A 25,984-nucleotide genomic window follows, 5' to 3' on the forward strand; every position below is an offset into this window, starting at 1 on the left:
GGCTTGGCAGCACACGGCGCCGAGCGGAGGTTACGTTAGGGAGGATGTGGGAGTAATTAAGGCTGGGATGCCGGGGGGCTGTCAGGTCAGCATCTCCCCCTTTTCCCCGTGAGGGTTGTGCAGAAAATAAAAATGCTGTAAAAGGGGGGCAAAAGCCACCCACAGCCACAGGATTCATTCATCTGACAGGCAGAGAAAATGAAAACACTCAAGAGGAAGCACTGCATTTGTGCCGCCATTAGCAGCAAGAAGCTAAATTAACACCCAGCGTTTGAGAGGTAGCGGACTTGCCTCCTCTCCAAGGAAGGCAATGCTTGAGAAGCAGCTTTGCTGTAACTGTTTTTAATTAAACCAAGCACTCAACACTCTGAATGTGGCATCAGACCTTCACATGCATGGCTTTAATTAAAGCTCTGGCTTTCCCCTAATCAAAGCACACAAATTCCAGCAAAGAGCTGCAGGTTCTCCCTCGGGCTCACTTCCAATTCTCAGCTCTCCTCGTGCTCAGACAGTTTCTGTGCTGCTACAGTACGTATCATTGACACTCCAGCAATACCTTCAACAGGGGCCAAGCCTTTTGCTCTCACAACTCCTCCTCTGACAAACTCCTCTCCTCAAGTGACAAAGCTCAGCTGTTATTCAGTGCCTGGAGCTTTCTCCTGCAGACCCATGGCCAGATGCGGCTTTGGATCACCACTGAGGAGCTGCTATTTCTCCCACAGTCCAGCTGTTTGCAGGTATTTGTTCACAAAACAAGAGCTGCAACGTGCTTTGGTGAGATGAGGAGTGATTCCAAGATGCTCCAAGGTGCAGGGTGGCAGCAGCAAGTAGCAGCAGCACACAGGAAGACCATATCAAGAGCTGGTAGGGGCTTAAATACAGTTGGGAACACAAGAGCTGAGCTTAGCACAAAGGCAGCAGAGGCAATACGGCGAAGAATCGAAGGCCAGCCAAGCCCAGAATATCTCAGAGGGTCTCTTCTTCCCGTGCATGGTGGGGCACTAGATGGCACTCGCAGCAGCACACACCCACACAGCTATTCCCGGAATACAAATCACTAGGACTGTTAGCTGTGGCCAAAATAAATGCTTTAACAACCTGATTGTTAACCGCAGTAATAAGTGATTTTAGAAGAATCGCTGCTATTATAGACAGCGCTTGGTGAAAAACTATAGGCTATTTAAAAATAATGACTCTGCCCAGCCAAAGGCTGCAGTTGAGAATTCTGCTTATCATCAGTTAGCATCTGCTTTGCCAACAAAGGACAATGCTGAGCCCATAGGACAATACTTCCCAGATGGCCTGTCCACAACAAATGAAAGTTGCAGCCCTGATGAAGCAGGAGCTGTTTAAACACAGGAAGCTTTTTGGGCAATTAACTCTGTCCTACTCCTCCAAAAGGAACACCTCCCCCACAGCTTGGGAAACTCAGGAAGAAAATATTCCTGGGATGCTGCTCCTGAGCCACGCATGCTCCTCAGCCACATGAGGCAATGCCACCCCACTGCCCAGAGGGTGGGCTGACCACCTACCAGGTGCCACACGTTCAGGAATAGCTGTGTCCTTGCACACGGCTCGGGGAGAGGTATCAGTCTGTGCAGACCATGTTATCTGACATGACCTGCAGCCCCTCTCCAAACCCCGCAGAGGAGGTTTACTAATGGAGGGACTTCAGGACACTCTCCCACACACAGCCTGCAGCAAGAGGGCTCCAAGAGCTAGAAATTTGTGCCATGGCTTGAAAATACGCTTGGTAACACAGCAAGGGAACGCAGAGGTCTTCTGTGCAGGAAACCCAATCAACACACTCCCACACAGGCTGTCGCTGCAAACACACTGCCCCGAAATCTGCCTCTTTTGCAGTAAGCAGGACAACCACCCTTAGCAGGCAGATGAGGAGTGCTCTCCCTCGCTTCATGCCTGGCTGCTGCTCTCTTCAGACTGTACCAGCCTTCGCCAGTGCCTCCCGACCAGCCATACCTTTGCTCAGTCAGTATCTCCAGAACGTTCTCGGCCAGCCAGATATTCTTCGCTGTCACATCCCCACCTGAAAGCCATGAGCAACAGGGAAGAGAAAAGGCAGTCAGATGAACGGGTGCTGTTCTGTTGCCAGACTCAACTGAACCACCGACCACTTCGATCGCTGCATCCCCAGTACGGCAAAGCTAATTAAGGGGTTTGCTCCTTGTCTGGAGCACATACTCGTGTCTGGTCCTGCTCTGCCTGCCACACATGCTCGGCTGTTCCTACATAGAGCATATTTCTAGGTACAAGTGCCTTTCTGTTACCAGATCCAGGGGGTCTTTGCTGCAACAGTCCTCTTGCAAAAGAACTGTGATAATATGCAGTCAGTAATTATCCTTCTGGAAAGCAAAGGAGAAGCCAGAAATGAGGCCAGGATGAGATTCAGTAGCTGAAAAATAAAACATTTGCAGCTGCTGAGCCTACAAAAGGGAAACAGCATCTGCAAAGAATGCCCAAACTCTCAAATAAAGGCCAGGTGTCAAAGTGGTGTCTCAACCCCTCAGCATGGGCCTTCAGCACAAAGCTGGAGCCTTTGGCTGACGTCACTGGGAGCAGAGCGGGACTCCTGCTCGCAGAGGCACAGAAAACGCCTAAAGCAGGCAAGCCAAAACAATGGGATCATAACAATTAAGGCATCGTAAAAGTGGTGAGAAGTGAGACAGTGGAGTCCTTCCAGAACAGAAGGGGCCCTGAACAGGGAGGTGCAACCGAGGGGAAACAAGGGATGCCTTCAACCAGTGGTTTTTAAAATGTTCTGTGTTTACATTGTGACAACAGGGCCAGGGCAGCTTGGCTCGCACTCAGGACTCCGTCCCCTCCCTCTCCATTCTTCCTCCCCTGAAGAGCAGACACGGCAATTTCCAATCCAGGCTGCCCAGCCCCGTGTCACAGGCGCGTACAATAAAAACACAATGTCGGGTTTTACAGTGGGACATTAATTCCTCCTTCGTGGACGTCAGCGGCCAGCACCAGCACCGAGCAGAGAACACGGAAGAGGCACCGTTCCTGTGAATCCGGAAAGGCGTGTGCATGTGTATGTGTGCACGGCTGTGGGGTGCTTACACTGAGGGCTGGGGGGGGAACACACAACAGACTAAATATGGCCAGTGCCAGCTCCCTGGAGGAGCTACTGACTTTACGTGGGGTGAAGCAGCCTCCTGTGTCTCTGATAAGTTCCAGAGGAGCCGCACACGTGGCTCTTGCCACCCCAGAGGTCAGAGCAGGGACTAAGGATGATCCTGGTGTTCTTGCACAGTGCTACGGGGTGAAAGCTGGCAGCAACAGGAACCAATACACTTCCTGGCTGTGCCAGCATTTGCCAGAAGCCTCCTAGCTCCCTTTGTGATTCACCCCTCGTAGAGGCTGTTGGGAGCAACAGACTCTTGAAGGCTTATCCACTGCTCCACCCCCCCTGGAGAGAGTTCCTCACCAGACAGGTTGGGGCAGGCTCCGTGCCTGCCAGCTGGGTACAGAGACACTCAGGAAGCCTGTCTGGACCTGGCTGCACAGCAGAACAGGCTCTGGCTCTGACACCAAGTGCAGCACGCCACAAGTCAGCCCTTGTATGCCACCGACAGCGCCCAGCCTGCTGGCACGAGCAGGAGGGATGCAGGCAGTGGTCACCTTGCTCCCACGGCATAACTTACCTGCAATCTGCTTCATGAAGGTCATGCAGACACCATCTGCACCGAGCACCCCGCTCTTCACCAGCTCCCGCAGCAACCACACCAGCTGGACAGAGGGAGAGATCAGTGCAGTTTTTGCCACAGCCTCCCCCACGACACCTCTCCCCAACACCATGGCTGCCTTGGCCAGCAAATGCCTCCACACTTCCCTTCCAAAGGTGACTCCTTAACATGGAGCAAAGGAGCTCCACCGGTGCTGACTTCCTCCCAAGCCCTCCACACTCAAAACGCCCTCTGCTCACCCTCTGCCTGGTTGGTGTGAAAGGAACGATTCTGGGGAGAAGACCTTCTCCTCACCTGGGTCCGACAAGTGTCCTGCAGCTTTAAGTACTTCTCCATGAGAATATGGTTGATCTTGTTGAGAACAATGTTCATGCCATCTCGGCTCACCAGTGCCAAGTCCCGGTAGCACTGCAGCAGAGAAGAAGAGCGGGATAGATGAAGGACCATAACAGAAAACATACAATGTTTTTATCAAACCTGACCAGATAACAGCAAATAAACGAATCTCAAAGAAAGAACATCAAGGCAAGCAGACTCCCATGGGGTGACCTCAATCAGCATCCCAGCGCCAGGCAGGGAAAGACAGTAATCCTCTGGGGCGTTATAAACTGACAGTTGGATTCACTGGATTTAGCCCCAGGAGCCAAAGGTTTCTTACTCCAGAATGGACACTGTCAGGTGTCCCTGTCCCCTCATCCCAGCCTTCTGTGCATGCTGCCACAGCTCTGGAGAGATCAACACTAGAGAGAAAAGACAGACAGTGGTCCTTTGGGAAGGATCCAGATTAACAGTCACATCCAGATTGCTTTAGCCCCCCACTGCTTCAATCTCCCTGGCACCAGTGACAACTGGAACTGCACTGAAGATGCCAGCAGGACTTGGGGTCGCTACGATGTGATGCTGGTTCAATACCATGGTTACTCCATGGAGATGCAGGAGCAGAGGCAGATCATCCCCATGCCAGCTGCTCCTGCTCACACAAAACTTCCAAGGTCAGATGGAGCTGAATTTGGAGACTGTCTGGCTCAAAACCATGCTACCATGTTGGCTTGTTTCAGGTTAGAAATCCAGACATGCTGCCTGTGGTCCAAACCAGCAGATTTGGTGGGGCTCTGCTATGGGAAGAGGGAACTATTGCTGGGAAAGGAAGGACTTTCTCCACTCTTGTCTGCCACCAGCAGCCAGACAAAATGCTGGCCAGAGAGCAAAGGTGCTGGCTCTGCCTTCTCCTCTGGTCAGGACAGCAGGGGGTGGAGGGTGATTAGAAAGTAATTTGCTAAGTGGTTCTGCATGAATGTTAATTTGTGCCAGTAAATGTCATGATATTCCAGAGAGCAGGGGTCTGGTCTCTGCATCCTCCTTTAGAGAGTTAATGAGGCCTCAGAAGATCCCTTTGATTAGACTCCCTGTGCTCAGGCTTTCTCCCTCCCTTTTTCATATAGCACTGTGTGAAAAAAGAAAAATATATTAAAAAAAAAATCCCAAACAAAAAAACCCCCAGAATCCAAGAGGGCCTTTAATTGCTTTTGAAATGCTAAATGAATACCCACAAAGCAGAGCCAGACTCAAAGTCTCCACACAGACGAGACTACCTGGCCAGGAACACACAACATCTCCCCCCGCTGCATCAGCTTTAGAAAAGAAACACATACATCACCCCAATGGGAAAATGCAGGGGATAGAGCTGGTCCAGGACACAGCCGGCCAGGGAGCACGCGTGATGCCAGTTCCTCTGTGGTCTGCCCAGACTCAGGCAAAGCTTTTATGCCATTTTGAAAACGCTAGTGTTGTCAGGTCCCTACCCTGCCTGCATCCCACCTCCTGTGCTTGATGACAGGATTGTGACCACCCATCGCCCCTGGCACTTCCCTCTTACAGGCAGGTGCATTTCTGCACCCTTAGGAGCAGCAATAAGATGAACACTTTTCATCTTAGTAGCTTTTCTTGGTGGTCAGTAGCTTCTTCTGTATTCAAAGAATCCATGCTTTTCTGGGTGAAACATCTAGGCTTTGGTTTTCTGCTGGACATGTGTGAGGTGCAGTGTCTGCATCTGCATTTAAAGCCACCAAGAGGTCCTGTGATACGGCCCTGACAGCATGGATTAGTTCCCAACCGGCTGGACTGATTCTGGCAGCATTCTCAGCAGAAGGGCTGGAACAAACAGCTAGAACAGACACTCTAAGGGATTTACTTCTGGTTGAGTATTTAGGTCCCAGTAGGAAGGACACTGTAATCCTATTACCTAGGGAAATTTGGTAGCTCTTCACCTTGCTCACTGCATACTTCCTCAAATCCCATAAGCAAACACTGCAGAAGACCAGAACTCAGACCGCACCTAGGATGTTGTTGATCCTTGGCCCAAAGTACAACTGGCCAGAGGAGAACAAGTACCATTTTATCAGGGTCATGGCAGTATGGCATGTCACCGACCGGTTGCCTAGATGGGTCAGACCGGACACCTGCCTAACAGCCTCCAGCACAAGCAGTAATCCAAAGGAAGGTGCTTGGAGAAAATCTTCAGGCCTCCTGCAGCTAGGGAGGTGGGGAGACAATCTGAATTTCTTGATTACTGCCAAGGCTGCAAACAATCCATCGTCTCCTCCCTGCTCTCAGCAGATTGGAGCCACCACTCACACAGGCCGTTTAATTAACAGGAAGGAACAAATAATAAATGTTTGCTTTAAATGAGGGGAGAAGAAAAATAAAGGAAAACAGCCATCGAGTGGAGGAGAGAGGCCCCCTCCCACCCAGCACCAGGGCAGAAGAGGCATACGGTGGACAGACGCTGGAGGAGATGTCAGAGAAGCACTGTGCTCATCTGCAGGGAGGGCTCAATGCACTCTGATCCCGGAGCAGAGTGTTAATTAAAGTGAGAGGTGCCAGGCGGAGGAGGGAGATCTGATGGATCAGTTGCTGTCACTCTGATATTTGAAGGGGGTCAAGTGTCCTTCCTCACAGCTGGACAAGTTTAGCACAGCTAATCTCTCCTGGCTGGAGTGTCAAGGCAACAAAGAGGGAGGAGGAGGAGACCTGTGTGCTTCAGCCGATCCTCCACTACCGTAAGGGAATGGCTGTGCCACTATTTCTTTAATCAATCAGCGAGGGGATGAGGCAGCTCAAGCCCACTCCCAAAAAGGAAGGGAGATGTGTTTTAAACAGCCTCTCCAGGAGGAAGAGGGGGTACCTCCACCTCCCCTCCACACACCAGCAGATGCAGGTGAGGAACAGTGAGGCCATGGTGCAAGATGAGCTGGATCCGAATGCCGGGGACAGACATCCACTGAAGAAATACAAGATGACCAAGCAGATGGTATGACATGCCTCTGCTAGTGTGCTGGGACTGGTGCATGCGCTGCAACACCCTGCTCAGCTTCTAGGGCAACAAGCGCTAAAAAACCCTTGAATGCAAACATGGTCAGCTACAATATCCTTTTTTTTTTTTTTTTTTTTGGCCAAACTACATGTCCCAGGAGTATGGTAAAGCCTCATGGGGTATGCTTGATTCAGAGCAGTACCACTTCCACACCAGCCTCATTGGGTTCGATGCTCCCATGCTGACACACAAGGTTGTGAATATTCACCTGTGACCAGAGGTGGGAATGGTTATTGCAGATGACCAGGGCTGGCTGCGCGGAGCGTCTTGGATCCGTGGGCTTCTTGCTGGAAGATGTGTGACTATTTCAGAGCTCTCTCAAGAGTCTTGCAAGATGCCTTATCAGTCAGGCAAGCATTAACCCCTCTTCATAGGCAGGGAGCAAAGGCAAGGAGTAACTCCCCCCCAAAGCCTGGTAGAAAATCACTGACTGGCTTCCTGTCCTTGCCATCTGGATACAGGGCAGGTGGCAGCAACAGATGACATCAGAGCCTAGCAGACTGGCAGATCCAATTACTCCCTAAGAGAAGTAACGTGCTCCGAAGAGCAGATCTGACAAGAGCAGGAGGGCCAGCCACCTCTAATTAATGTGGCAGTTAGCAGCAAAACATGTCCCCAGCCTGCCATCTGAGAGAGACGGTGTCGGTGCCTGTCAGCAGCTCAGTCACAAAGGAGACGGACCGCTCACCCTTTCGCTCTCCTTTGTCAGAGAAGACCACAGAGGGGAACGTGTCGGGCAGGTTTCTCTCAGCCCCTCGCAGTGGGACAGCCAGTGAGTGCCGTGTGGATGGAAAGCTGGAGCTTGCCAGACTCGCTCAACCTTTGCTTCCAGTGTATGGAGCACCTGCCCGAGTCTTATGCTCAGTTAACGGTGTCTGGATACTCCCTACCGCATCCCAGCTGTGGTCCACCACATCCTAGAGGGGAGAAGAGCATTTTGTTCTATGTGGAGGAGGGTCACCTTTTGGAAGACCAACCTGTAGAGCACTGCTAGTCAGCAACTAGAAATACTCTTTGGTTCTCTCAGTGTCTTGGAAACAAGGATATGTTCAGCAGTGCTCCGAGCCTCAGCTGGATTCAGCCTCTTCAGGTTTACAAGTCTTGTGCTCAGCGCACAAGGCAGAATCAGGCCACAGCAGGGCTGGGGACTTTGTGGTCAGGATTTGGGAAGGCCTTAAGCCACAAGGAGACAGAGCAAAACACAGCCATCTAACCAAAAAGAAATCTGACTCGCACCAGCACCGTTAAGCAGTCAGGCCTGAAGACTCCCAGAAGCAGCATGTTTTGTTTTCAAGAGGTGATTTCTGGGGAATGGAGCTGTACCTTCATTGACAAGCACCATCCCATCTAGCAATGCCAAGGCAGCTATGAGTTCTGGGAGCTAATGTGGATCTATTGCTTTGGAGAAGAGAGCTCTGCCCTCAGAGCAGTGATTAAATCAAGAGAGAATATTGCATGAGTCACCTTCAGTCCAGCAGAGTGCCAGGATTTACAGAGCATCCCTAATGGTATGCCACTCAGCCACGTTCATGACAGACCCTGCCGACTTCAAGAGTCCACTTCAACCCTTTCAAATTCTGTGCAACACCTGGCATTAACTGAAATGCATCCAAACAAGGACCCCCAGGTACCGCTCACCACACACAGCCCTTCCAACAGTGCTTTTGTTTGTCCTTGTAGCTGCTACAAATAGGTCTGGTTTCTATAACGAAACATCATTTTCAACTCCCTCCCCGAGTGCCCCCAGTTTGTAGCAACAGCGCCAAATCCACATCCAAGATCTTTAGAACACAAAACATTAATCTTCCTGCAGGTGAGTAACTACAATTTTAGAAATCACAGTTTACAGCATCATTAAAAAGAGTTATTTAAAAATTAAATCTGGTCTGTGAAATTAATAGAGGTGGACTGCTAAAAAGCGATTTTCTCTAGGAATTGAACATGTTCCTCCTCTAGAGTCTAGGTCATTATTTCTGTAGGCATCTACATCTGGCTTCCAGCATGCAAATCCATTCTGGGCCTCCAAAGACAAGGCAGAAACTGGAAAAGGCATTACAGTTTCTTAAAGAATCAGTACTCACCTCCCACAGCAAAAAACAATTAATTCTAGGGCTGTGAAAGAACCCAGCCAAGCTCCCTTCCCTGGTGGCAGTATCTGCATTCCCCTGAGCAGCAGCTGCTGCAGCCCCTGTGCCACATGGAGGCAACAAAACCAGGAATGGTCTAAGCAAAGTCATTGCCCTGCTACAATAAACATTGCTCAGCGCTGAGGGTTTGAGCCAGGCGCCTTCCGACGCCTGCATGAGACCCAGAACTCCCACAGCTCTGAATGAATCCCCAGCTGCCTGGAAAGCAAAATCTCTCATGGACAAACTTTCCACACTCACCGATGGGCACAGGTGTGCCTTACCTTCTGTGCCTGAGCAGGTTCGGTTAAAACCAGAGTGAAAAGACCCAGGCAGATCTCTTCGTGCTGGGGGGTTCCTTTACATATCTGAGAGAGAAAAATGCAAGTGCCATCAGTGAGCAGGTGAGATGGGATGTTAGAGGAAAGTCAGTAAAGCAACAGAAGAAGGAAACCCCTCTCAAGCCCACCAAATGGGTGGTCAACAGAGTACCCAGCAGCCCGCAAGGAATTCAAAGCAGAATCATCAGGGAATACAGAAACATACAGGATCTCCCTAGCATTTGTACTCCATTGCAAAGTTAATGCTGGTGCAAACCTCTCAGTACTGAGCGCTTTCCAGTGATTTTAGTTGCACCACTTCAGGTTCTCTCATTACTGAGGAGCAACAAACCCCCAGACAAGAACAGCAGCAGATCTCTGAGCCCTGCCCTGGGGCTGGGGATCTGCCCTGGGGCTGGAGACCTGCCCTGGCTCTTCTTACAGACTTTTCTACAGCCTGTTCATCCAAGTGGGAAAGCATTTCATGAGCTTCAGAGCCCTGAAATCCAGCCTGGGTTGCCAATCGTTTCCCATTAAGGGAAGGGAACTCTGTACCACTGACTCCAAGAGCCCAAGGTGTTCTAGGGAGGAAAAAATACAACCAACATGTCCGAGAGACCATCAACATGTCACACGACAGTTTCCCTTATACGGTAACATCTGCAGCTTGCTGGCAAGTATTTTAAGACTATGCAGAGTTAGAAATAAATGCTCCATTCCTCAACAGAAAGGCTGAACCTGCCCTTTCCAGTAGTCTGGAGTCTGGCTGTTTGTGGGCCAGGAAAAAGCTGATCTGAGCAGCACAGGAATACAAAAATACACAAGAAATGCAAACACCAGCAGCACACGCATAGTGACAGACTCCTGTGTGCATGCACACCTACAAAGTGCTCACATGCTGGGAGAGAGACACACTCAGCCAGATTTCAGCAAGAAATTGCACTGCAGGTCAGCTTCCAAATAGGTGATTAGGCAAGGATTAAAAGCACAATGTTGTTTTGTCTTTTAACTGTAATAGCTCTGGGAATCCTCGACAGGCTGAGAGCTGCAAGAGCACAGCAGGCTCCATTCCCCAGCCTCTTCGTATCCGCCTGTTCTTTGTGCCTTGCAATAGCTTGTATGCCTGCTCCCTCAGACAGAGATCCATGCAGGTACAATATACCACGAATAATTTCATCCAAGCAGGACTTCTCTTCGCTGAAGGAAACGACACTTACGTGAGCATTGAGGGCATCATTAGCTTCCCTCTCTGACAGCCCGTTGGTTAGTGAAGTCACGATGCCCACGCACCTTTCTAGTCTCTGAAACAAAGAAAAGCCAAATGTCACAAACTTGGAAGAACAAGTACACTTGAGCACACCCGTGCCAAGACAAGATACAGCAGAGGCTGCTTCAACTGCCACTCAAACACCTGAATGGACAGAAAAACAGCCAGCGATGCAACAGCCATTCTTGGCTCATGTCAAGGCTCTGAACCTCCTGCCAGCTGGAGAAGTTACCACTTCATCAACGTTCATTTATTCACAGGTTTGGGTTTTAAATACTCTGCTGACACTGTTCAAAGTGCCAAAAAGTAAATGCATTATTATTCAGTGATACTAATACTGATGTCACTGATATGAAGCCAAGGTGCAGTCGTGCAAAGGCTGTATTTGAGGCAGGGTTGTCAATCCTCACTCTGAGAGCAGAGCTGCACCCTGAAATGATGAGCTGTCCCCTTCCCCCAGCACAGGGAAGCCAGAGCCCGTCATCCAGCAGCTCTTCAGTACAAGACCCACCACTCCTGTCCGTGTGGGAAACCTGGGCTGCGGAGCAGCAGCCTGGAAACCTTTTGTTCTCGTCACTTAACATCTGAGCAACTTCTGGCTGAGAATAAACAGCAGAAGCAGATGTTTGCATGCAAGCACCCCAAGGGATGAAGTGATGGGAAGAGCCACGAAGTCAGGACTGGTAAGTTACAAGAGTGCAGGCATGAAAATAGTGGAGAAGTGAATGGCAAAGGTTTCCCCTCAACTTGAGAGAAATCAGAGAGTTGCCCCCTTTTCACACAGGGCATGATCAGTCCCACGCAGAAATGGTTTCTCCAGTCCAGCGGGCTGGGCAGTGGTAAGCCGATGTCTGCCTCTGGTGTGGAAAAAGCATGAGCAGATCAGCTGACTCTGGGCACAGGCATGCCACATCCTCTCCCCGCCTCATGGTGCCATCTCAGAGACGGTGACAGAAGAGCTGCACAGACTCACAGGCTCACCACGTGCTCTCACAGCAGCGATGACACCCAAGAGCCTGCAAACAGGTGGAGAGCAGGGTTCCTGGCTGTCAGCACAACCACGGCTCAACTGCAGGGCTCCTTTAACACCAGGGTCTTGCTCTCATGCTACGACTTGTGTGGCAAGACGTTGTTCTAAATTAAACTCCGCCATAAACAGCTCTGTTGCCACGTGAGGGAGACATGCCCTGCCTTCTTCACCAGTGCCACCACTTCCATGCCAGAGCTGCGGACATGGCTGGACTGCTTCAGCCACAGCAGCAACTCAGGAGGCCCTGGCTGCCAGCAAAATGAGGTCTCGCTTTCCTGGAGTTTCCTTGGAGCCTATGGTTAATGGAGCGGTGACCTGTTTGCACCAGGGAAAAGCGGCAAATGCGCCTAAGACAGGCAACAACCAAGTTACGAGAAGGTTATTTCTACACAGTCACTTCTTGATTAAAATGCAAACACATCACACTGATTATGGAACTGATTAGCAACTCCTTTGCATATCAAAGGGGCTGCAGTGAAGAAGCTATTGAGAAAGAGGTCAACAGTTCTCCACTCCAAGGCAATATGAAAGAAGATGTACTGGTCAGTAATACAGAGACAATGCCTTTGTGAAACCGGCTTTGTTCCAGGCTGAGTGATGGCATTATGAAAGAGCAATGGGGCAAAACCCATGAAAATCTCAAATCTAAAGCAGATGAATTATTTGAAAGGAAGGACAAGATCCAGCAGCTGAAAAACAGAGTTAGAAAAATCCCAGTGAGAAATAAGACAACTTGTTGGCAGATAATGCAGCCAATGAACCACCAGAAGAGCTTTGCAAGGAAGTTCACTGTCAAATAATGTCTTTGATCCGAGACCTGCTGACGGGCTTGCAGGATCAGGGTTTGGTATTCCCTTCTTGGGATAAACAGGAGACACACCGACTTGCTACTGCCAGGTATGGAGGCTATCTGAAAACAGTACTTCTACCTTTGAGCAATTCATAGTTCACATTCCTGTAACAAGTTCTGTTGCCTCTACCAAAATCCACAGCGGAACAAGACGATGACTTCTTTTTGTTAACACCTGGTATGACATATATTCTTACAAGCTCCAGTCCTTCCAATCACCTTTCTCCCCCAAAACAGATGTGTTCAACTTACTACCACCAGCAGCTCCGACAACAGCTAAAGGGAAAGACTGGAGGTTTTTTCCTAAATGTGGCAGCCTGTTTACTGTGAAAACTCAATGCGCAACGATCACACATGGTTTTTCCTGTGTACGCTCTGTTTCCTGTTTGTTGGAGTCCTTAATGCAAGAAACACGAAACTTGTGTGACAGTAAATCCATCAGCGCTCAGGAGTGTAATTAATGCCCAAACCAGTTTCTCCCAACTGACTGGTCTTTTAGTTGAAGGCACTGCTTTCCAGTGGTTTAAGAGGCAAGGGGAGGAAGGCTTGCTAGTTAAGCAAGGCTTGTCTCTGGAAAGTCTTCTCCTTTTGACACCTGTGTTTGCCTGGATACGTCACCATCACCAAACCTGAGTTACGCCACGCTTGCCGACTTGCGGTGGCTCTTTCCCGGACCCGATGCTCTTGGGGAAAGATCTGGGTGAGAGCAACCTGGACCCCGGGAGACCCGCTTCGGTATCCTGGAGCCAATTTTCAAGCCCAACCAAAGCTCCCAGCCGTGCCGGGTTCACAGAGTTGCATGGTTCCGAAGCTGGGAACATTCTGTCCAGACTTGGACAGGACCCAAAACATACATAGGGACCGACGAGTGCTTTGAAGGAATATAAATACACTCCAAATGGCAAAGGACAGTTTCCAGACCTTGAGACCTAGCGATTCCTGTTACCACCCTGTTTTTCTCCTGCAACTGAAATACGACATGATTTTTTTTTTTGCCTGCACCATTTCATGAGCCCCAAATACATTTGTTTCCATCACACAATAAATAACCAATCTCTCCCACAAGTCTAGCAGTTCACAAAAGCATTGCCGCCCCTGTGGGAAGCCGGCCCTACACCAGCTTTAGGAAGATACCTGAACACTCACTGAGTTGACCCTGTGAGCCAGGTGTAAATCAGTGTTACAGAAAGGCCTGAGCAATGTGTCTGCCTCACTCGAGTCCCTGTGCTACCAGCTCTTCCATGGCTCCTCCACACCAGGAACAGATCCCAGTTGTCCTGGGGAGACCCCAAACCTTCCCCACCTGTAAAAGAACCAGCTCTCTTCTCCCAGTGCAGGAAGAAAAGCTCAATGGGAAGTAGGACAGCACTGTGTAATTTGGGGCCTGGTGAGCACAGGTCAGAAAGTTTCCCAGACACTGGAAAAATAAGTTCTGTCGGTGCTCAGGCACAAGGCAATCTTCGTAATCCTGCTCCACAACCTGCTGCCACCCTGCCCAAGCACAGCCGGGGCAAGGCGGGCAGGGATATCCTAGCTGGGAGGTGTTTTCTCTTTAGAGCGAGCCCCCTCCCCGCACAGGGACAGGCAAGGGGAGGAACCTGTGCCACCCTATCTGCACCCTGCACGGGGCTGAGCGCCTAACCCACCCCCTGGAGCCCCCCTGCCCCAAGCCCCAGGCACCTACCTCCTCCAACTCATCCTTGGCATCCAGAAGAGTGGAGACCAGCAACTTCCCTCCTCCTCCTGCTGTTCCCCCCTTCCCCTTCTGCATCTCCATGGTGGTGGTGGTGGGAGGAAAGGGGGGAGGGCAGCCCCCAACCAAGGGGCTTGGCCTGAGAGGAGCCCCCCCTTTTTACTTGGCAATCCCCCCCCCCCAGCTCTTCCTCGTGGGAGGACAGGGAGGGGGGTGTTTGTGGGAAGTACCCCTCCTCTGGAGCACCCCCTGCTCCTGCAGTGGGGTGGAGGGGACAGGGACACCCCGCTCTGCTCCTCAGGGGCTTCACCCTGGACAGGGGCAGGGTACAGGGGAGCGGAGGGCTGCCTTCCCTTAGCAGGGGGGCGGAGGGGCTGCTCTTTGACTAGGGCAGGCCTGGGGCCTGCGGCCGTGCTGAGGGGGGTGAGGGCTGTGCTATGGGGAGACCCCACGGGAGAGTGCTGGGAGGCGGAAGGGGGCTGTGGAAAGACCCTGGGGGGGGCTGTGGGGAGGGAGGCCCCCGGGTGAGGCCTGTGGTGAGGGGGTCCTGGGGCGGCTCCGGCGCGGGGGGGTAGCGGGGAGGTAGCGGGGGGGGGTGACAGGTCCCCCGGTGCTGTGCGGGGCAGGGCAGGGCACGGCGGGCGCTGCGGCTGCCGCCGGTGCGGGGGGGACGGGGAGTGGGGCTCCGCCGGGCGGCGGGGCGGGGGTCTCGGTGCCCGGGGGGAGGGGAGCGGCGGCTCCGCACCCCCCGCCCAGCGCCGCCGACCGGAAGTCACTGGGAGAGGGACAGGAGGGCCCGGGGGGAAGAGGAAGCGCACAGCGGCCGGAAGCGCCCGCCCCTCCTGTCCTTTGGCCAATAGCAGCAGGGAAACGGCTCGGAGTGACAGCGCGGGTAGCCGGCCTGGGAGGGGCGGGGCCGCGACGAGCTACTCGACCAATGGAACGGCGGGGGGCGGGACCTGCGCTGGCTGGACGCTCCACCCTCCCGCTGCCGGAGCCGCTGCTTGCGGTCGGGATTGTCCCGGAGCCCTCGGTACCCCCCGGACCCTCCAGGGACCCCCCCCGGGTCGGGCACGGCCGAGACCCTCCAGGAGCTCCTGGGAACCCCCCGGATCGGGCACGGCCGGGCACCCGGGGTTCTCCCGGACCCCACTCGGGAACCTCGGGACCCCCCTGCGGCGTGCATCGCCGGGATACCCCCCTCCCCTTGGGCAGCCCCCCCCAGACCCACACTGCCTTGCACAGCCGCCCCATCCCGGCTCCTCTGGCCCCCACCCCCTAAAAAGACCCCCCCCAGGGGTGCCCCCCTCTTGCAAAGCTCCCCCAGAGCCCACCCCCTCCCTCCAGGGGGCTTGGGCCGCTGTCTCGGGGATACCCCCAGGGCCACTCAATGCCCCAGTGGGACTAGGGTGCATGTGGGGTGCTGGGGGGGGACCATAGTGGGACCCCACTGAGACCCACGGCAAGCGCATACACACCAGCTTTATTACAAAAGTTAGAGCTCTAGTGACCCCCACCTGGGGTCCAGGGATGTCCCCGTCCCCCCGTATCACCTTCCCCCCCCAACTGCCCCACCGGCCTTGGCCCCGATCCTCCGCTGGTGCCCACGCCAGGGTCAGGCCACTGGGCTGCTCAGGGATGGGGTTGCCCCACCCCACCCCAGGAGCAGTCAGGGGTCAGTTTGGAGAGCACGGTGCATTTGGGGGGGGTGCATCCAGCCCCCAGCCGCTAGCAGTGCCCCCCGCTTGGCCCCGGCCCGGGGGGGGCCTTTGCAGTGGTGCTGGGAACAGCCCCGCGGGCCCTGGGTGCTGCTGGGTGGGGTCAGCCCCGGGTGCTGCTTCCGTGCTCCCCCAGCAGCCAGTAAGTCCTCACCTTCCCCTTGCCCTGTGGAGAGAGGAGGGTCGGGGGGGCTGGGGTGAAGGGGGTGTGCGGGGGGGTGCCTATTGCCCCGAGGGTCTGGGTGCAGGGGCGGCCCATTTCCCCAGGGGTCAGGGGGTGCTCATTGCCCCAGGGGTTGGGGTGCAGGGGGGTACCCACTGCCCCACTGGGGGCTGCGGGATGAAGATGCAGAGGGGGGACTCAGCTGTGGGGACCCCACTGGGGCAGCCATTGGGGGGGTTGGGGCTGTTGGGGGACTGGGGTTCACCTTCATCTCCACATCACCCCGCAGCTCCAGCTCGAAGCAGCCAAACTCCTCCAGCACGGCCTTGGTCACCGCTGAGATGTGGATCTTCAGGGCTGGTGGGAGGTGGTCCCATCAGCACCCATGGGTGCCTGGCCCAGCCCCGGCCCTGACAGCACCCATGGGTGCCCAGCCTGGCCCCTCACCTTCCCCATTGGACTCCATGCGCGAGGCTGTGTTCACTGTGTCCCCGAAGAGGCAGTACCGGGGCATTTTGAGACCCACAACGCCAGCACAGACGGGTCCTGTGGGACACCCAGTGAGCCCCCCCCTGCCTTGAGTGCTGACCCGGCCCCCCTCACCGGGTTCTCCCACCCATGGTGGCCCCATGGTCCCCCTGGGTGCTAGTGTCCTCTCCCCTGTCCCTGGGGTCCGTGGGAGGGCTGGGTGCCCCCTCACCCCATCAGGTGCCCTGTCCCCCCATCCCCGCTGGTGCATGTGGGTGCCATGTTTCCCCACCCCATGGATCTGTGTGGGTGCCATGTTCCTGTCCCCATCCCCACTGACCCGTGTGGATGCCATATCCCCATCCTTGTCCCTACTGACCTGTATGGATGCCATGCCCCTGTCCCCGTCCCCGCTGATCCATGTGGGTGCCATGTCTCTGTCCCCATCCCTGTCCCCACTGACCCATGTGGGTACCATATCCCTGGCCCCATCCCCACTGACCCTTATGGATGACATGCCCCTGGCCCCATCCCCGCTGACCCGTGTGGGTGCCATGTCTCCATCCCCATCCCTGCTGACCAGTGTGAATGCCATGTCCCCATCCCTATCCCCACTGACCTGTGTGGGTGCCATGTCCCTGTCCCCAACCCCGCTGACCCTTATGGGTGCCATGTCCCCGTCCCTGTCCCCACTTACCCATATGAATGCCATGCCCCTGTCCCCATCCCCACTGACCTGTGTGGGTGCCATGTCCCCATTCCTGTCCCCACTGACCTGTATGGATGCCATGTCCCTGTCCCCATCCCTGCTGACCCATACAGCTGCCCCACCCCCATCCCTGCTGACCCGTGTGGATGCCGATGCGCAGCTTGAGCTGCTGCTGTGGCCGATGGCGGATGCGGAAGGAGCGGACGGCGTCCAGCAGTGCCAGGGCCATGCGGGCCACCTCTCGGGCATGCAGCTTCCCGTTGCGCACCGGCAGCCCAGACACCACCATGTAGGCGTCCCCGATCGTTTCCACCTGGGTAGGGTGGAGGGACACACTGGTGGGGACATGCCATGGATGCCGGCTTTGGGGTGTCCAGCAGGACCCACGGAGCATTCATGTGCACGCACGTGTGTGCGTGTCCTCACCTTATAGACATCGAAGTTGTCAATGATGGCATCGAAGCAAGTGTAGAGGTCGTTGAGCAGCATCACCACCTGCATGGGGGTGCTCTCGGCCGACAGTGCTGTGAAGCCCACAATGTCACTGAAGTAGATGGTTACGCTGTCGAAGGCTTCTGCCTGCACCGTCTCCCCCCGCTTCAGCTGCTCCGCCACAGAGCTGGGGGTGCAGGGGGTGGGTGAGGGGGGGGGCACAGCCCCCCAACCCCTCCTGGGGGTGCAGCATCCCCAGCCTCCAGCCATGCTGGAGGGTCCTTGGGGTCTCCAGCCCTCTGAGGACCCCCAGTCCTGAACCATGATGGGGGACCGGGGTTGTCTATGGTCCCACTGAGGACCCCCACCCCCAAGCCATGCTGGGGATCTGGGTTCACCCCTGGCCCCTTTAGGTACCCCAAGCCCCAAAGAGCCATGGCAGAGGAACCTTGGGGTCCCTGGCCCCTTCAGGCACCCTGAGCCATGCAGCAGTCTGGGGTGTCCCCTGTTCCTCCAAACACCCCCAGCTCCAAGCAACGTGGGGGTCCTCGGGGTCCCTAGCCCCTCCAAGCATTCCCAGCTCCAAGCAATATGGGGTCCTTGGCATCCCCAGGGGGTTCCCAGCCCCTCCAAACACGCCCAGCCCCAAGTCATCTGGGCATCCTTGGTGTCCCCAGCCCCTCCAAGCACCCCCAGCCATGCAGAGCATCCATGGGGGACCACACCCCAGGGCAGGCAGGGGATGCCAGTGTGGTGCCCCAGGGTGCCCAGCAGTGGAGGGGTACACAGAAGGCTGAGGCCCCCCTGGTGCTCACTGGGGCAGGATCTGGTAAAGGAGAGCCTCAGCCTTGCGCTTCTCCTCCAGGTAGGCTTGGGTTCGCTCCTCCACCAGCTCCTCCAGGTTGTTGGCATACTGCTCCATGCGTGACAGCAGGTTGTCCAGGATGTTGCTGCTGCTCTCCCTGTGGGCAGGGGGTAAGCATCCACCCAGGGACCCTTTTCGGGGTCACTCATCACCCACAGGGCTGGGGAAGGCAGAGGTACCTGTTGAACTTGCGAAGCTGGACCTTGATCTGGTTGAAGTCAGGGCGCTCCAGGACATCCTCAGCCCAGCAGTGCTGCATCAGCTGGCCTAGCTCCTCCATGTGGCACCCCACATTGGCCGAGGGGCGGAAGCTGGGGCGTTCCCCACTCTTCACTCGCTCAATGATCTCTGTGGGGCCAAGCACCCGTCAGTGGGTCCAAACATCCATCAGCAGGTGCAAGCACCCATCAGCAGTTCCAAGCACCCATCACAGCAGGTCCAAGCACCCATCAGCAAGGCCAACAGCCCATCATCTGGTCCAAGCACTCATCAGCTGGTCCAATAATGCATCTGCAGAGCTAACCGCCCATCACAGCTTGTCCAAGCACCCATCAAGTGACGCCAACCACTCCTCAGCTGGTCCAATCACCATCAGCTGGTTCAAGCACCCACCAGCAGGTCCAGTAACCCACCAGCAGGTCCAAGCACCCATCAGTGAGGGCAACAACTCATCAGCTGTTCTGAGAACCCATCACCCAAGCACCCATCAGCAGGTCCAGGCACCCATCAGCTGGTCTAACAACCCCTCAGCAGGTCCAAGCACCCAACAACTGGTTCAAGCACCCACCAGTAGGTCCAATAACCTGCCAGCGCATCCAACCACCCATCAGCGAGGCAAACAACCCATCAGCTGGTCCAATAACCCATCAGCGGGGCTAAGCACCCATCACAGCAGGTCTAAGCACCCAAAGCACCCATCAGCTGGTCCAACCCTCCATTAGTGGGGCCAAGCACCCATCAGCTGCCCCAACCACCCATCAACAGGTCCCTGGCACCACGACCCCAGCCCTCCCACTCACCTTTGGGGCTCAGGTCCAGCCCCTCCACGTAGAAGACGCCGTTGCGCAGGGCGATCTCTTGCAGGATGATGCCGAAGCTGTAAACATCACCCTTCTGTGTGCCACGGGCTGGCGGCGACTCCATCCGCAGCAGCTCGGGCGCTGTCCACAGCTTCTCTGTGGCACCGGGGAGGGGGGTCAGGCTGGGCAGGGACCCCAGGCGGGGGGTCCTCCCAGGGTTGGGGGTTGAGGATGGGCAGGGTGCTCACTGGCAAAAAGCGCGTGGGAGTCCTCGCTGTCGGGGGCCACGCGGAAGCTCTCCAGCCCATAGTCCGTGATCTTCAGCACGAAGCGGCTGTCCACCACACAGTTGGAGGACTTGAGGTTCCCATGGGAGATGATCACCCCATTGTGCAGGAACTGCATCCCCTGGCAGGGTGGAGAGTGGTCGGACCTCGTTGTCCACCCCCCTCCATGGGAACAGGGGACCCTCATGGGAACTGGGTGCCCACTGGGAACCAGCTCGTTACCTTGACGATGTCATGGGTGAGGGAATAGCGGAACATCCAGTCCAGTGTGATGCTCTCATTCTCCAAGATGTCCTGGGGCCATGAAGGTCACATTGCTGTCCCCCCACCATGGATGGTCCAGGGATGGGGGACAGCATCCATCTGCCCACTGCGGTCAGCTCCCTCCCACCCCAGGCACCAGCAGAGCAGCTCTGGGCAGACCCGACACTGAGTGATGGGCACTGGAGGGAGAAACTCCAGCCCCAGATGGCTGCTGGCTATCTGGGTCCCTGCTGGTACCTGGAGGCTCCCGCGTGGGCAGTACTCAGTCAGGATGCAGATATTCGGGGGGTCGGTGCAAGCGCCGATGAAGCGGGTCAGATGCTCGTTTTGGACATCCCGCATCTAAGGGGGGAGCAGGGTGTGGGACCAGGCTCATGTCACTTTCCACCCCACCCAGGAGACACCAGGCTGAGCACCCCCATCCCACCACGCAGCGCCAAGCCAGGGTCCACCTACGTGCTTCAGCTCGAACAAGACCTTGCGCGTCAGCTCAATGCGCTTGCGGTTGAGGTGCTTCACGGCCACAAGGTTGCCCTGGGGAGACACAGGGTGATGGGTGCCCGGTGGGGCACTGGGTGCCTGGCAGGGTGGTGGGTGCCCATCCCAGCACTCCCATACCTTGTAATATGCCGTCTTGGCGTAGATCTGGAACTGCCCTTCTGTGGTCATCAGTGAGCCGTAGTTGGAGCCCCTCTGGGGAAAGGGACACGGGGTGAGCCTGGTCCCTGGTCCCCATCCCCAGAGCAGGGCTGGGGACAGGATGGGTGCTCACCAGGGAGAGGGTGAGCTTGCTGCCGGTGCTCCGGAGGTGTTTCTCCAAGCTGCTCATCTGCACATCCTCCCAGCGGATACGCCACAGCTGGGCCGCCAGCTCCTTCTCCAGCTGCAGCTTCCTGCACCAGGAAAGTGGGGTGAGACCCCCTCTATGTGTCCCCCCCACCTCCGGGGACACTGGCGCAGCCTTGGGGTCACCCTCCCTGACCCTGGCACCCCCACCTGTAGATGAAGAAGGAGGTGATGGTGATGGCCAGGAGGATCAGGCTGACCACGAGGGACAAGACCTCCAGCGTGGACAGGTTGGCTGCACAGTGAGAGGAGGCTGGTGAGGGGCTGGTAGGTGCCTGGAGTGGGGGGTCTCGTGTCGTGTTGTCCCCCCCTTGACACTGCTCACCTTTGCGGCACAGTGGGTCACTGTTATCGAAGCCACAGGGGGGGATGTCGGAGGGGACCGCGTTTCCCGGCCAGTGGATCTCACGCCCTGGCACCATCTGGATCTTCTTGGTGGTGCCGTTGTAGTTGGCCACGATCTTGGGGTGGGGGAAGAAATGGGTGGGAGGAGGCCCCCGGCCACCCCACAGGACCGGCTGCCCCCATGCTGGGGCTCACCTGGAAGTCCCCCCTCAGAGGGTCCATGTCCCACAGGGAGTAGTCACTCTCCCGGTCCCCATTCTCGTCGATCTTCAGGAAGCCGGTGACGCCTGGGGATGGAGGGTGAGGGGCTGGGGAGAGACCCCAGCCCATGGGTGGGGACTTGGATCCCAAAATATCATCCTGGGAGCGGGGCAGGTGGGTGCCTGGCAGGCAGCACCCGGCTGGGACAGGGATGAGATGGGGACAGGGCTCACCGTAGAAGGTGCGGTTCCACATCTGGCGGGTGATGGCAGAGGCATTGGTGATGGAGCCGCCCTGTTCCAGTGTCTCGTTGAGGGCCTGGGCGTAGAGCAGCACCCCATCGTGGAAGGCAGCCGCGATGAAGTTCATCTGGGGGCACAGAGATGGCTCGGGGATGGGGCGTAGTCAGGGGTCCCTGTCCCCTTGTCCCCTACAGCCCCAGGTCATCCTGCAACTCCTTGTCCCCAGCAGCCTCAGCTCCATCCTGTGCCCCTGGCTCCAGCCCATGTCCCCTTGTCCCTTTGTCCTCAGCTCCAGCCCATGTCCCTTTGTCCCCAGCTCCAGCCCATGTCCCTCAGCAGCCCCAGCTCCCTCCTGTGCCCCCCTAGCCCTGTGCCCCCCAGCTTTCCTGGCTCCATCCCCCCATGTCCCACCAAGCCGTCCTTCATGGAGAAGTTGAAGTGGGCGAGTGCCTCCTCCTTCAGCTGTGCCAGGAAGGGCTGATACTCGGGGTTTTCGGGCTCCTTGTAGGTGATGATGGTGACAGCCTGGGATGGGGGAAGAGTGGCTGGCAGCAGGGCTGAGCTGGACCCCACCGCGGACCGGGACCCTGCCCAGTCCCCTCAGGGACGGGGTCCCAGGCTGCGGGCAGGGGCTGCCTGTCTTTCTGCAGTGCCTATTAATAGCCTCTGCTCCAGGCAGCGCCAGAGCTGGGACCCAGGGCTATTAATCTCGTTTCCTTCCTCCTTGGTGGCTGCCAGCAGCGGGGAACGAGCAGGGGGGAGACAGGGGCTGCTCCACCAGCTCTGGCACCCACCGCAGTCCTGCTTCCTGTGCTGAGGTGCACACATGCGGGTGGGTGCCCGTGCACACGCACACGCATGTGCGGTGGGTGCTCAAGCAGAGCACCGGGCTCACCTCGAAGGCTTGCCGGGCGCTGGCGTCATGGTGGTCCCCCCGCTTCCAGGGCCGCTGGGGCTCAGGGAAGCGGCTGCCCTGCAGGCTGGCCCCGAAGATGTCGATGTAGAAGAAGGCATAGTCGCCGTGGGTCAGCCCTTCGCGTCCTGCCTGCAGCATCAGCTCCCGTAGCGTCTCCGGGGCGCAGCAGACGTAGACAACTGCATGGGGCGAGAAGGCTCATGGCACCCTGAAACCCTCCCCATCCCCGGGGGACCCTGAGACCCCAGCCCAGCATCCCGAGGGTCCCCGGTTAATGCACGATGTGGGAGGGGATGTGCGGTGGGTCATGCTGCCGAGCGGGTGGAGGGTGGCTGAGTGGGATGCCAGGGAGTGGGGGGTCCCTAACCCCGCTGCCTTCCCCCCCCGCAGTGTCCTGCCCGCCTCTACCCTCCGCTGTGGGTGCCAGGCTGAGGTTTCCTGTTTTCCTGACTCTGTTTCCTCCTCCCTGTGGCCCAGATTGCCGGCAGAGATTGATTCTCAGCAGCGTGGTGACCCTGGTGGGTGCTGCCTGCCCCACTGCCATGGTCCCCTTTGGCATGGGGTCGCGTTGCCAGCAGGATGGGTGGTGCCTGGCATGGGGCACAGCCGTGCCACCCGTCAGGACCGTGGGGCCCCAAAAGAGCACCCGCCAAGGCTAAGCAGCAAGATGGAGAGGCTGGGGATGGCTGGACGCCACCCACCCAAGTGCCAGCCCCCCTGGCACCCGCTCCCCTGGTGCCACCCGGGATGGCTCTGACTGGAGCAGCTGGCAGGGACGGGGATGGGGACGAAGCCAGCCTGGGCCACTGGGATGGAGGGGAGCGGGGCAGCTGGCCATGCTTAGCAGCTCCCGGTGGGGCACAATGCGGGCTGGGGGTCTGAGGGCATCAGGACGCGGGGCCGGGGCAGCACACGTGTGTGTGGTCATGCAGCACACCCGTGTACAGCTGTGCGGAGCTGTGCTTACCTGTGTAGAGCTGTGCACACCTGTGCAAGCCTGGGCATACCTGGACACAGCCGTGCTCACCCATGTACTGCCACAAACACCAATGCACAGCCGTGCACATCCGCGTGGAGCTGCATAGAGCTGTGCACACCTGTGCTCACCCAGGCACAGCCATGCACACCCATGTACACCCACATGGAGCTGTGCGCACCCATGCAGAGCTGTGTAGAGCTGCGCACAGCTGTGCCCACCCATGCCCCACACCGGCACCCCCTTGGCTTCCCTGTCCCCCCACACCGTGCTGGTGCATGGCAAGACCCCCCCCACAGGTGTGTGTCTCCCCCTCCCCAGCACTCACTGCGTCCCTTCTGCTTGATCTCCTGGATGATGAAGGAGAAGTTGCCGCCGTCGCGGAAGACGACATCCATGACGGTGAGGTTGCGCAGGGTGGGCAGCTGGACGTACAGCCCCTCGGCGGCGAAGAAGTATGGCCGGTCATCCATCTTCTCGTCCCAGTAAACAAGTAAAGCCCGATGGGTCCAGTTGAAATGACGATGGAGCTGCACGCCCAGTTCACCCAGTTTGCGGTGACTGGGACCTGCACGGGTGGTCAACCCAAATTGCTCTTGCTTGTCGTCAAAGCCGTGAGCTTCGGCACCCGCTGTCACCAGTGGAAGCTGCCAGTGGCTGGTAAACCGGGCGACCGGTGCTGCCGTATAGACGCAACCGGGTCCCAAAAAAGCGGCAGGGTGATGAGCGAGCTGTAGGTCGACGGCAACCAACGGCGCAGCCATTTCAGAACAAACACCGTGTCGATCCTCGCTGCTACCGAAAACCCACCGTAAGGTAAAACCGGGTAATAAATCGGGACGGGCGTTAACAGTGGCGGTGGCTAAACGCACCGCCGGTCCCACTCGTGGCCAAGCCCACGGGTAGGTGAGGTTGCGTTCGGGTAACACCACTGCTAAAGTCAGCGTGGTCGTCCCCGTTGTCGCTGCCACCGTCACCGTGCTGCAGAGCACGGCCAGCACCGCCAGCATCGCCCACGGAGAGTGGCTTTTCCACCCCCCCCCCAACCGAGACGGGGCTGAGCCCTTCCTTCCCCCCCCCCCCCCCCCGTGACACAAAAGGCCGTTATCATCCACACCGAACTTAACTCCTTCCTTCCCACCCCCACGGCATCCACCGAGGACCGGGATGGAGGATGGGGCCGCCCGGTGGTGGGTGTGGATATTCTGCCACTCCCTCCACGCGTGGGAAGTGGGGTGGTGGGATGGCAGAAGTGGTGGGTGGCTACGGTATCCACGACACGCCGGGACATGCCGAGTGGTGTGTCCCGGCGTGTCGTGGGTACCGTAGCCACCCAGGTTCTGCCACCCCCCCACAACACGGTCACCCGTGGGGGCGGGCGGGTCTGAGACCTGACAAACTCATCAGCGGGCAGCGAATACCCCGGAGCCCTGGATATCGGCCCATCCCCACGGAATCGCCCCGCCCGAGCTTCGGGTGGCCCCGGGGGGGCTTCGTGGGGGGCTCGGGCACCCCCCAACTCCCCCCCGTGGGAGCTCCTGCCCCGCGCCCCGGTCACGGCAGCCCCGGGGGAACGGGGAGGTAACCCCTGACGGATGCCGCTCCGGGGACACGCTCACTTCTCGGGAACACGTGTGGAGCTCCCCCCCCGGGACACGCACAGTGCTGTGGGGACACGCGTGACCCCGGCCACCACGGGACTCTCCTGACACACGGTGACCCGCCGTGCCGCTAAGGCTGCAAAAGATCGGTCTCGCCGGAGAGAACCGTTAGGGAGGGTTTAAGGCGGCCGCGAAAATTAATGTAATTAATTAAGGTGCTAAGGGAAAAAAAACACGCGGCAGCTGGGGGTAAAAACCGCTCACTGCTAGCAGAGGATGGTTTCGATCCATCGACCTCTGGGTTATGGGCCCAGCACGCTTCCGCTGCGCCACTCTGCTACCTAAAAGAAGCCTTCTACCAGCGCTATACGTACCCACCCAGCGTGTGTGCATGCGCGCTGAGCTCGCTGGCTGCTCCATTCATGAACACCGTACCCCCTCCAGCGGCCGCCCGCCGCCCAGCGCGCGCGCACGGCCTGCGCCACGATTGGTGGCTTTCCCTCCCGCCCTCCGCTTTGGATTGATGGTTATCTGAGCCAATGCCTTACAGCGGAGTGCTG

At 56.9% G+C, this 25,984-nt stretch overlaps 2 protein-coding genes and 1 non-coding gene across 3 annotated transcripts in view; all 3 read right to left on the reverse strand.

Moving 5' to 3' along the window:
• The window catches only part of INTS3 (integrator complex subunit 3), a 43,566-nt gene extending 28,405 nt beyond the window's left edge, over window positions 1–15,161 (reverse strand). The window contains exons 1-6 of the mRNA XM_069794309.1: window positions 14,364–15,161; window positions 10,750–10,833; window positions 9,497–9,580; window positions 4,008–4,121; window positions 3,672–3,756; window positions 1,981–2,047 (exon numbers count right to left, since the gene is read on the reverse strand). Coding sequence (XP_069650410.1) covers window positions 1,981–2,047; window positions 3,672–3,756; window positions 4,008–4,121; window positions 9,497–9,580; window positions 10,750–10,833; window positions 14,364–14,456 — 527 coding nt within the window. The 5' untranslated portion in view covers window positions 14,457–15,161. The remainder of the gene's footprint in view (window positions 1–1,980; window positions 2,048–3,671; window positions 3,757–4,007; window positions 4,122–9,496; window positions 9,581–10,749; window positions 10,834–14,363) is intronic.
• Window positions 15,162–15,847: 686 nt separating this feature from the next.
• NPR1 (natriuretic peptide receptor 1) lies at window positions 15,848–24,881 on the reverse strand. Its single transcript, XM_069794310.1, has 21 exons — window positions 24,152–24,881; window positions 22,827–23,026; window positions 22,343–22,456; window positions 21,923–22,058; window positions 21,684–21,775; window positions 21,469–21,604; window positions 21,294–21,378; window positions 21,070–21,190; window positions 20,916–20,990; window positions 20,754–20,831; window positions 20,535–20,639; window positions 20,256–20,327; window positions 19,995–20,154; window positions 19,747–19,902; window positions 18,907–19,075; window positions 18,678–18,824; window positions 17,857–18,049; window positions 17,569–17,743; window positions 16,701–16,799; window positions 16,519–16,610; window positions 15,848–16,256 (listed from the first exon to the last, which is right to left on the reverse strand). Exons 1-21 carry the CDS (start codon window positions 24,831–24,833, stop codon window positions 16,194–16,196), a joined length of 3,150 nt encoding a protein of 1,049 aa, XP_069650411.1. The 5' UTR covers window positions 24,834–24,881; the 3' UTR covers window positions 15,848–16,193.
• Window positions 24,882–25,691: 810 nt separating this feature from the next.
• TRNAM-CAU (transfer RNA methionine (anticodon CAU)) lies at window positions 25,692–25,763 on the reverse strand. The gene has a single exon. It is a non-coding gene; the product is annotated as a tRNA-Met (tRNA).
• Window positions 25,764–25,984: the final 221 nt, after the last annotated feature.

The sequence above is a fragment of the Haliaeetus albicilla genome, chromosome 10 (assembly GCF_947461875.1).
Source record: "Haliaeetus albicilla chromosome 10, bHalAlb1.1, whole genome shotgun sequence".
In the NCBI taxonomy this organism is placed as follows: domain Eukaryota; kingdom Metazoa; phylum Chordata; class Aves; order Accipitriformes; family Accipitridae; genus Haliaeetus; species Haliaeetus albicilla.